This window comes from Lonchura striata, chromosome 8, assembly GCF_050655825.1.
Source record: "Lonchura striata isolate lonStrDom1 chromosome 8, ASM5065582v1, whole genome shotgun sequence".
NCBI lineage: Eukaryota > Metazoa > Chordata > Aves > Passeriformes > Estrildidae > Lonchura > Lonchura striata.
In genome coordinates, this window is record NC_140710.1 from 7,909,853 (window position 1) to 7,921,913 (window position 12,061).

Genomic DNA, 12,061 nt, shown 5'->3' on the forward strand with positions numbered 1-12,061 from the left:
GGGTTTGGTGCATGACAGTAGATGCTGAGAGTTCCTTGAATCTGAAACAATTATCAGCTGGTGTGTTCTATGATCAGCTGAAGTGTCAGTCCCTGTAGGATTTGTGTATGGGAAAATGCCTTCTCACCATTTGTTACTGACACTTAAAATTAAGGACAGTGGAAACGAGGTGAAGTTAGAGAAGGTACATTATTAAACCAAACTAATTAATTTAATTGTTTTCCATCACTGTATCACTGACAGTAATGGAAATGCAGATTTTTGTTGAAAAGGCTGTCACCTATATTAATCTGGAAATGCTGCTTTTGCAGCAAGTAAAGTAAAAGGTGAAGTAGCACTCTTCTCACTCTTCTCTGGTCTCACAGACTGGAATTTTGGTTTGGATTTCTGGCACAAGCTGTCATATAAAGTTATTCTTATGTCCTCCTTTTTTTGCTGTAATATTGAAAAATGGTGCAGCATCATTGAAAGGATTGGTTGCCTGGAAGGCTTGTGTGCAAAGACACTTAGGAGACTTTGACTTGTTGATGGCATTTCTAATGACTTCAATGAGAAATTTTTTCCAAATTTAGCAAATTAAATGTATCAAGACAGAAAAATAATTAAAAATCAGTGAAAATTGTCATTGTCAAAAACGTGGCTTCAGTGAAGGTAACTTGAATAAGGGCAATTTGATTTAAAATCTAAACCATTCCTAAAAGTATCTATGAATGGCAGCTCAGATTTGCTTGTCCAGTTTCACAACTGATGTAAGCTAGGAGCAGCACCACCTGCTTCTGATGAAGCTGGATTAGTCTTAGAGAATTAGGTCTGGCTTTGTGTGGCCAGGTCTGTGCTGTGTCTCGCTTATCAGCTGCACCAGTGAGTTCAGATTCTGTCAATACAAAACAAACACGCAGCCTCAGCCTCACTGCCTGAGTGTAAAGGGAAAGGCTTGAAGGCAAGGTGGACATTTTATTTCTGGGTTACTCTGAACCAAAGCGGTCCATGTAACACTCACATTTACGGCTATTTCAAGCTCCAGCTTGAAAAAGAATTTCTAACAGAAAGAGTATTATTTTTCTCCACTAAACTTTACACTTTAATAAATTCACCATAATCCAAGGAAATACAAATTCTAGAGAATGAAGTTGCACTTCTTTTGGAGCTTTAGGCAACTCTAAATGCATATAATTTAAACTATTAAAAAGGCTCCTATTTTAATTTATGTCTTGTACTTTAAAGTGCAAGAATTTTAAAATAAAAGCTTAAGCAGATGAAAATATGCTTCAAATCTGTGTATGGCTAATTCAGGTAAACTTTGTATTAAAGGAACTTGTGACAAAATGCAATTTAATTTTTAGAATCTCACTAACTGTGTGAGAACTCTTATTGAGTAACTATCAGACACTTAACGTCTAACATGCAGTACTAGGTGTTTAACTTTCTCGTGATTTCAGAGAAAATAGTAAACATGTAAAATGGTAAAAAAATGGTTTTTTAAATTGCTGTTTGATTATAGTTTTGTGAGGGGACCTTCAGGTGCCATGGTAAAATTCCTAGTTCCTCGTTTGCATTATGTTCAGCGATCTTTATCCTACACGCCGTCAAATCAGATCATTTCTCTTCTTCACTTCAGACCGGTAAGAACTGGGTGCGTCATTCAAGCCTAAATGGAAAAATGCCCTCCAAGCTGGCGAAGCAAAGCCTTCCTTCAGCCGAGAGGGGCGGGCAGGGCTGGGCAGCCAGGAGCTACGAGCAGCCCACCATCGCCTCCAAGTCGCGCTCGCCGTCCCCGTACACCAAGCGCCGCATGTGCGAGCTCTCGGAGGAGGCCAGGCAGAGACTGGCCCACCTCAACCTGGGCCCTCACGAGTTCAGGAGAGACACTGACAGACCTCCCTTTGTCATCAGACGGGTTTGTATTCGCTCCAAGCTTAAGCTCGGTTCAAATGTTGTTCTTTCGTTAAAGAGCGCTCCAAAAATTCATTCAGCTCTTAGTTTAGGTGAATAATTTTTTCCCTCTCCTTAATAGTCTGTCATAGAGTGATTTAAATGTAAAATTAACTAAAATAAAATTTCTTTTATCTGCTTTAGTAACAGACAAAGATCAAATTCTTCCACGAATATCTTGGTTAAATTCTCTGAGGCCCCATTTCTTTTCTTCCAGCACACTAGACAGGATAATAGGTGTATAAATTCAGCTTGGAAGTAATTGATATTAGTATTAAAAAATCCTGAATAAGACTTTAAAGAAAGAGTGTCTAATCACACTATGAACACTTACACTTCCTCTCTTTCAACTTTTTTTATGTTGGTATCCTGTGATCTTTGGAACACTTCCTTTGCTCAGAGCTACATCTCAAACACTTTGACTTAGAGTTCATAACATAAGGACATTTTGCCATACATGAAAAATTGTCCTGAAATTAGGTACTTATTTAAAGAAATTGTGTGTACCTCTTTTAAAATGAAGGGGCTACATTTCCCAGTCACCTGCAGGATCATATGCTCTTTCCCCCCCGCCCCTCCCCCCCCCAACCCCTTAATCTTCTTATTGCAACAATTCTCTGTTTTTAAACAATCACTTTGAATTTGTAGGGGAAGAAATGGAATTGTTCATATAATGTGCTGTGACATTATGATTTCTGGGCACTTACCACAACCAGTTAGATAATCAAGTGGTTAAATAGTTTGCTTCTATCTTACCCTTTTACCTAGTATCACTACTAATTAATTTATAATGTATTGTCAAAGTTTAGAACACTTACCAAGTTTTATTCTACAAATAGCTACCTTTTAGAAATTCAAATGGCCTGAATAAGTCATTAATCATTCATCAATCTACTATTTCTTTCATATATTTTTCTTTTAACTCTTTTTACTTAATTCTTCTGGGTTTGGATCTAAAGGTGAAGTTCACAGTTCAATTATAGTGTCATTAACACTGATTATTGATTTTCAATGCTTGGTTATTTTTGTACAAAAAAAGGAAAAGCTTGTCTCTTGATTCAGCATGTCCTCACTGTCATGGCCTTTCTGGATTGAGAATTCCCCTTTCAGGAGAATATCTTTACTGCTGAGAACTCTTTTGGCCTGGAGATTTTGTGTTACATGAAGATCAAAATTGGATTATATTAAATGTAACTTTTTAATTAGGAAGAGATTCAGATCTCTCTTGGTGAGATCTGAGCTGTTTAGAATAAATATGAGATACCAGGAATTGTTTAAAAAGATTGCAGACATTACAGATGAAGGAGAAAAGAAGTGTTTTTTTCTTTTTTTGAACAATAAGATATTCAGAGTTTTTTATGCACAGTAATGCTAATAATGCACATGAACCAACTGCTATGAAAATAGTCTCAAATAGTATTTAAATAAAGTAAAATGTTTCAGAAAATGCCAGTTGTGGTCTTACAGACAAAACCAGAAAAAACTGGAATTGATACTGAGTATTTTAACAGTATTTTTGCTTCAGGTTGGACAACCAAATCCTGGTGCTAAAATTAATTCCTGGTGTTCCCTGCGAGAAAGCACAGCAGAGGCCTGGCCCAAGGCACCCCATGGTCAGTATTTTCTACTATATATCACATATATGCTTTTGATTTCTGCAGGAAGCAGTTTTATTTGGATCCTTTTATTATTATTTTGGTTTTTTTATTTATTATAAAAATGTGAGTCTGTGATGGAGAAAAAGCTGTCAGTTCTTCCCAGGAAAAGGAAGAATGCTGAATAAATTACTGCTTCAAAGGGTGCCCTTGAATAGTTCTTTACTTCATGAAGCTTGGAACATAGTTCTACATGATGTGAAAATAGGAGAGATTTCCAAAACTCTCTTTCACTCCCTTTCTTGTTGGGTTGGATGGTGGAGAAAATCTGCAACATGGCTTGTGGGTGTGTTGATCAGCCTTGGGGTATTGATTATTTTGAACTTCAGGGCTGTGTTCCTTCAAAAATGAGTAATGTTTATTTTAGCAGTATTTGTGAATAGTGGATCAGTGACTTACCATTATTAATGAACATCCAGGATGTGCTGTAGTATCTGCTTCAGCATCCTTTGGTATCAGTAAGTGAGAGTTTAATAAAAAATGTGGGACCAGAAATTTAAGAAAGCACCCTAAAACTTGATTTTATTGCACATGTCTTAAAATATGAGGATTTTAATGAGTCTCATCAGTATTTGTTTATGTGTACTCTGCCTCATTTTTATTTCATTTCCTCACTAATTATAATTTGTTATACAGCAAATCATTATGAACGTGTTATTTTACATTTGTTCTTTGTCATTGCACTGGGTGCTAGATTTTAAATGTTTCACATCCCCTTTGGGAACAGATTTGGCTGGATAAAGGAACAGACCAGATCATCTGATACTATTGCACACTTACAAAATGAGGTGGTGGTTTCTGGCTAGTATCTAGAAGACCAAAATCTACCTCAATATTAACATCCAGAGGATTCTTTGGTCACCTGCCCATGTCTTGAGGCTTAACTGTAACTTCTGAAAAGAACAGGTCCCTAGGATTAGAAATCTTAATGCAGACAGTACAGTTTAGTCCCTTTTTGCTTTTCCTGGGTCACAGTGTGAGGGTTGTTCAGTACAAACTGGTAGAACAGATCAAGAAATTAGATTTAATGTCAGTCCCTCAGGGATGAGGTGCATATTGACGCTGGTGAAAAATCCTGACCCAGGAGGGGTCTGAGAGTTTTTCCATGTGATTCACTAGGATCTGTATTTGTGTCTGTGAGTCAGTGGTGAAGGAGGGAATGCAGAGGTGATAGGAGAAGGTAGAGATGCTCACAGGGAAACTTGTTCAGAGAGGATTAGTAAAGTAGAGCAATGTACATGGGAAATGGTGAATTTGTTTTGATACTGATTTAAGCAACAAATAGTGTAGCAAAATGTGCCACTTCTGTCTGTGCAGAAGATGGTGCCTACCCTGATTCATTACTGCAAGCTTTGTATTCCATTTAATGGGAGGTTGTGGTTTTCAGCTAAAGAAGGTGATTTCCTGAAATATACTGAGGAGACAAAAAAAATATCTTTAGTTTTGTTTGTGAGGACAGATAGGATGCTTTGTAAAAGATTTCATAGAATTTAGGAAATGCAAATGTATTTTTGATTTCTTCTGTCACGGACCTTTATTCCTTCTCCAGATCCTTCTCCTCACGACAGCTACAGACCCAAGAAAACTGAAGTGAGTACTTTCAAGTGGTTTTGCTTTCACACTGTTTTTTGGGAAGCTCTGAGCTTCCCAATCTTTCTTGGATTGTCTTGCATAGGTATTTTTGAAACATTATCTACTGTAGTATCAGAAGTAAGAAAAAGGACATTTTAAATCTGATCTATCCCAGTTAAGGCCTGCTGAAAGATTATTTACAAACAGTAGAAGGAAAATTAGCACTCTTTAAAGATGCTTATGCCTGCGCATACAGAATTATCCTTTCCTTGGCCATAAGGCTTGCAGCAAGGCCATAGAGGAGCCTTTAAAGGCTGTTTGCTTTTGCCTTACCAGTTGTTCTGAGAACATTGTTCATTCTGGCAATGTGTGTGCAGGTGCCACAACTGGGAAACCACCGTTGTGTTATTTCACATCCTTTCTTTTTCAGATTTTGGCTTCTTTCTGTATTAAAATAATCAAAATATTAACATCAGGGTTGTTTTGGGTTTGGGAGGTTTTATTCTTTACATCTTCATTTAGTTGTTCTTCGCCTGTGTTCCTGAAGTACTCTAAAAATTATGGGTTTAGGCATCTAGTTATGTGTGCCCTCCTAGATTTCCTAATGTCTGGGAAAACTGATGATAATAGGGAAGAGGAAAGAAAAGGAATTATGAGGATAAACCTTGGTATATATATTAAGTAGACTTCTGTCAGATTCTAAACTTTTATTACCAAGGGCTGTAGTTCTGTGTACCATGTGACTCTAATATATTGTGCTGCCTCTGGATCGTTCCATGGGTTGTTTAGAGTCTCAGGCATTATTCTGAATCTGTGAGATTCCTGGGAAGCCTTCAAGTTGTGCACTCAGAAAAATTGATAAAAGGGCCATTGCAGTAAAGTTTTACATAAGGTGGTGTGTTAGTTACCAACAGATTCCTCTGAGACTTGTTGATTTACTTCAGACCATAGATTTTTGTATGAAATGAGAGTCCTTTCTCTTTCCCCAGCAGACAGATATTCCTGAATGGATATACAACCTTTAACCTTTTGGGTTAAGAAATAAAAACATGAATATTTTACATCTTGATATTCATAATAAATTGTAGTTTGTTGGGGTATTTTTCAGGCAAAATCTAGTGGAAAAGGTTTGGACAGTAGTGCTGTTTGCAAGGAGCATGTAAGCCCAGATCCACCCAAGAGAGAGTGCCATTCTGCTGCTTTGGAGCGTTCAGCACCTCCAGCAGTTCAGGAGTCTCCAAGTTCTGTGCTGAGTCGATCTTCTCTGAGGGAAAGGTAATGCCCTGCTTTTGTTCATGACATTCTGGAATTGGGAACATGAGCTGATGATAGCAATGCCTGCATGACTGTAGTTTGCATATTTGTAGTTTGCAAGGTGTGAAGGTTGAAAAGACTGAAAAATCTTCCTGCAGCAGCTGTATTGTTGTTTGACTTTTCCTTTTGCTGTGTTTACCATCACCTCTGCTTGATGACTACAGTCCTAGTAACATGGCAGCGAAAATCTCTGAAACAGTGGCACCCGAATTTTAGGCTGCCAATGTCCATCTGGAACAAAGAATTAATAAAGCATCACTTAAATGAATCATCACTCTTTCAGAGGTGATTGAAATCTCAGGAATGTAAATACAGATATGTAAAAATGCCAAGAAAACTTTACAGTAAGTACTTGGAAACCTTTTTTCCATCTGACTTTTCACAGGGGTTTTTGAGCACGTACTTGTGGCTGTGCTGTACTCAGATGTGTGACTGGTGTGCATAACATGCTTAGGCTAGCTTTAATCTACTCAGTGTGTTATTTTCCCATCTTTTCCCTTTGTTGACATCCTAAGATTTTGGCTATGATTTTTTGAGTGGAAGTGTGGACCTCTGCAGCTATTGTGTGTATATTAATTGTTGTATTTCAATTACTTTTCTTAGCTATCTCCACTGACCCCAGTAGAATTGGGTTTGGGACAGTTTAAAATATCCTTTAATTTAGTGGATTTCAGTCCCTTGGTTAATATATTGGGCCAGCTTTAGTGTCTTATGAGGGTGGAATGGAAGAAATGTCAAAAAAGCATCAGATGGTTTCATGCTTAAGCCCTCCAGTCCTTTAAAGAGAGTATTCCCTGCTTCCTGCTGAGTGTTCATGGTGCTTCTCTTGTACATTCAAATAGCAAGTTACTGGTTGCCTTTCTGGGAACAGAAAAACTGTATGCAAAGCTAGGCCTGAGTAAGCAAATAGATAAAATAATTGGGAGAAACTAAGGATTAAACTGAGGACCCATCCTAAGTACTGAAAATGTGCTTTGGTGACCAGTTCACGCTCTGGTACCATTGGTACCAGGTTAGTCAATGCTTGCAGGTTGCATTTTACAGCCTACACACAACCTAATGCTTGTTTCCAAAATAGAAAAACTGTCTCAGTTTTTTCTTTAAAAAGAAAAATGACAGATGGCAGGTGGGGACTGAATTTTTAATACTCACAAAGATCAAGTTGGTGTTTTAACAGCTTCCTCTGCTTGAAAACTTGTTTGTTATATGTTCTGTGTAATAATGCATCTTGGAAAGTGTTATACAGAGATTAGGATGTATCTGGGGTTTGAAGGAGGTTTCTTTGTCATCTTGTCTGCCTCCCCATTCTCCTCTGACAATGTTTGTGCATTAGTTACCCATATCTGGGGAAGAGATATTGTCATGGTAACTTTTTTATCCTTTCTTCAGCTGAACGCTTTTTGGGGGGTTGAGGCTAAATTATATACACATTTTATTTAGAGCTGGTGGGGTGCCTTCTATTGATAGCAGGAAAGTCTTGTATATTGTGAGCTGCTGTTACACGCATAGTAATTTAGTCGTCTGCCAGTTAGTTTTGAACTTGTCTGAATGTTCTTGCTTTTTCTCTTTATGAGCCTCTCTCCAGAAGAGATTTCTGATCTTGTGAAATTATGTTTTTTCTTCTTATTAAAGCAAATGTTCTCAGCTCTTCAGAGCTGTAACGTCTCTCTATGTAAAATATGTAACCATTTACTTCTGTCATCAGAAAAAAAAATCAAAATGAGAAATAAAGGGCATAGTCTAAAAAAAACTGATCTCTTTTTCATGCTGCTGAGATAACAATGGTTTTAGCTGATTGTGTACTGAGAGTTATACTTGGAATGACAAACATGGTTTAGAGGTCAATGTTTGGAAATGCATGCAAACGCTGCTGTTCAGATCATAGAAATACAGAGGAAATCAGTGCACTGAAAGTAAAGCAGTGTTAGAGTAATTGCAAGAATATGGAGTCTTACCTCACAGTATTTGGTGTTTATTTCCTCAATTTTATTTTGAATTACAAAGACAAATTGCTTAGCATATACAGGCTACTGTTTTTAATGCCAGTCAACCCACAGTCAATATGAAACTTGACTCCCCACCTCAACCTTTAGTTCCCTCTTTTCCCTTTTTTAAAAAGTAGTGGGAACTGACTGTCTGCCTTCTTGGGAGTACGTCCCAGAGCCCTGCTGTGTGGTTGTTAAACCACTGCAATACTTTTCAGTGAGGCAGAAATTGGGGTCTTGTGCAAGGTCCTCTGAGCCCTTTTGTATCCTCCCTGGCAGTTTTCAGTCCCTTTCTTTGAGCCTGCTAGAGACACCACAGATCAATCCTCTTCCCCTTTCCTCTGAGATTTCAGTCAGAAGCAGAACTGTAAATAGATTTACTATTGAACAAGACAGCCAAGTTTTGAATATTGATTTCTCATACTTTCTTTTTGCATTTTTCATTATGTATATCATCTAAGGAAAGCATTTGCTGATGTTGGAAGCTGACACTCAGCAGTGATGTGGCCACAGAACACCCCCAGAGGTCCCTTCCAGCCCTCACTGTTCCATGATTCTGTGAGGTTTGATTGCAGCTCCTGTGCAGACCAGTGGCACTCACAGACCCTCGAGTTCCTGCCCATAGTGTGTCCCACAGTGTGCCAAGGCAGTTGTTTGGTTGGTTGTGCAGAGAGGAGCATCCTGGACATGCCGGGTGCTTTGGGAAAGAGCATTCATACTCTGTCTTTTCAGTGCTGCTTCAGGAAAGCAAAATTGCAGTCCAGTCCTTGCTTTCATGGTGCACAGACATCCTCACACACTCCTAGAAGATGGGGGTTTCTTGAGGACTTACAAGCTAAGCCTTCCTTGCAGCACTGAAACCTGCAGCAAAGTACCTGTCAGAAAGAAAAGGAGAAATAGTGAGATGGATTCCATAAGGTCAAAAAGTCCTTTGAACAAAGCTGTGTGTTGGCACAAGAAAAATCCTTTCCTCATGAGACTACAACAATCATGGGAGTATTTGACTATTTCTGTGAGAGGCAAAGCTACTTCTCATGCATTTGGGATCAAAGGAGTCTTTTTCCTGTTCTGGAAATAGCATGCTTCTACTTTTGTTTCCAGATTGAAGTGCAGTTCGATAGCTTTTTTCATGTTCTCCTGGTTATGCTGCTGAAATGTGATCTTCCCTGCTATAAAATTTAACAAAAACCTAAGTTCTCTTTGAAGTGAGACAGAGGTTAAGTGTCTGGATCAAATGCCCTTCTGTAATATTCCTGTATTGTTTTACTACCATCTTTTTATATTCTCATTTTCCTAGTGCTAGGGAAATAACCACATGAAGTTAGATACTGGTAATGATAGATATAATGACAGATACTAATAGATATTAATGAAATATTAGATCCATTGTGAAGTCCTTGAAAACACCAGTTACCAGAATGTTTGGCTTCAGTGATCTTGAAAACGATCGTCCCAGTTTCTTGGGGGTTATTTTATTGCACAGCAAAAACCAGAAACAGGTGGTTCACTTGATATTTTAGAGACTGGCATGTATCCTGAGACAGGGTTTGCTTCTGTGAGAGAATATGTTTTAAGTTTTGAGAACTCCTGCTAAAAAGTAGAACACTAAAAAATATTGCAGACTTCTTAGGAAAAAGCTTGCTCTCAGGAGAGGCTGTACCTTGGTTTCCTCTCTTTTTCTAGCCATTTAAAAGTCATCATTTCTGATTTTTGGAATTTTCTTTGATAGGAAGGTTTTGTGTTTACCAGGCTCGCCTCTTGGGAAAGTTTACTTCTTTTGCATCCTTTAAATTCTGGAATCAGCACTTGAAAATCAGTTATTTCATACTACATTCTATGAAAGTGAGCAATATCCAAGCCTTTTTTCGTATTTTTGCCCAACATCTGTACTATTTGTCATCTTCATTGGTTGATTTTGCTGCAGCAGTAAGTAAATCTGAAATTGATTGCTGTCAGAGTCATTTTGTGTATAAATTAATAAATTCAGAGAAGATAGAATGTAATGGAAAATCTTGCAAAGAGCATAAGGAGGTGCAGCCAATTTGTGACAAACTAATGATTTAGTACCACAATGACTTCAACCTTTTGGGAGCAACTGCTCAGCTGGAGTATTGACTTTCATTGAAATTTCGGAAGCTGTCTGCCATTAACTTTCCCTTTTTACATGATGTATATTGCCACAGTTTTAAGAGCTAGATATGAGAAGAAGGGGGAAAAAACATTTGTTAAGAACTCAAACACTGAACTCAGCACATGTCACAAGTGCTTCAAGGTCCATCTATAGACAGGGCTTTTGAAAGTAAGAAAAGCTACATGAGAAATTTTACCTTTTTTTTCATGTCCTGCTGAAGAGGGAGAGTAAATTGGTGCACAGCTAAGCTGTCAGCTTCTGCTTCAAATATTTAGGCATCTGTACTCTGATTTAATGCCCTGTCTATGTGTGGTTGTTCCTGCTTTGTAGTAATAATCCTGCCACTGTGAAAGCAGCCACCCTCCTCCACTTCCAACATTGTGAGAATGGAGGGGGTTTGTGTTGGTGTAACTTCATTGCAATTTAGGCTTCTGTGTACAAACAGAGCCTCCAAAACACTTCAGAGCTGCATCATGAGCATCGTTCACTTTTAAAAAAAACAAACCAAAATTGTGTCCTTGACTAAATAGACCAGGAAAACCCTGAAGTGTAGCCCAGCTTTTCTATTGTGCCTCCTTACAGAGCAGTATGCACTGCAAACTAGGTCCATCCTGCTGAATTACCACATCATGTCTGTAAAATGAGAGTAAAGCAATGTCCTTCCCTCCTGTGAATGCTGAATAAATACCTGCATAGATATAAAATATGTGAGGTGGGTTTTTTATTTCAGAGTTAAGTATTTTTTGTTTTGTTGAGGCTCTCTCCTGTTCCATGTGTAAGTTCTTGCAGATTGTGTTTTTTTCAGGTTATACCCAGCTTTAAGTGTTTACTCCCTCTTCCCCCCAGTGACAGTAGGGTTCTCTGCAGTTGTGAATCTGGTACTGCAGGACTTCATTGATTTCTGTCCTGTGATGGTTTGTCCTTGGATGTGGCTTTGCTCAGCATGAGGACTGTGTCTTTGAAGCTGATGAATTCTCGTGGAGGCCACATGCACAGAATTGTTCCCAAGGCAGGGGGTGCCATGAGGGGGAAGGGGTCATGAGAGCCGCTGCAAATACTCTGCACAAGGTTCTGGCATTAATTCTGCTGATGGGAAATGTATTAATATCTCCTGCTGAAATGTGATATTAATGTTTTTGCTGTGTGCAAGTGGATGATTGGATTGTCTGACATTTAAAAATTCCTATTTATTACAGCTCTCAAGTTTGCAAGCTGCTGTTTGAGTAGAGTACATGGGTGGATGTATCCTGTTTGCATTTCTAATGGAGTATTTCATCCTAACGGATAAAATTATACATGAAAATAATCTTTAGCACAAAATCTACACTATCTGTTTGGCTTCTTTTTTTTTTTTCCATCAAGGTAGATGTTGTCTGTATGACCTTAAAAAAATCCTTATCTCATAAAAGAAAATAAATGCCTTTTAGTCACATTACAAGGGAAAATGGTTCTGTTTCCTTGATCGGACTCAA

The 12,061-nt window shown here is 38.2% G+C and overlaps 1 protein-coding gene across 4 annotated transcripts in view; it reads left to right on the forward strand.

Annotated features, from left to right (window-relative positions):
* Window positions 1–12,061, forward strand: part of SPATA6 (spermatogenesis associated 6) — a 36,022-nt gene that overhangs the window by 12,890 nt on the left and 11,071 nt on the right. For all 4 annotated transcript variants that reach the window (XM_021529061.3, XM_085586282.1, XM_085586280.1 and 1 more), the window contains 4 exons: window positions 1,619–1,897; window positions 3,458–3,545; window positions 5,137–5,177; window positions 6,268–6,434. In XM_021529061.3, the coding sequence (XP_021384736.3) occupies window positions 1,619–1,897; window positions 3,458–3,545; window positions 5,137–5,177; window positions 6,268–6,434 (575 nt within the window). The remainder of the gene's footprint in view (window positions 1–1,618; window positions 1,898–3,457; window positions 3,546–5,136; window positions 5,178–6,267; window positions 6,435–12,061) is intronic.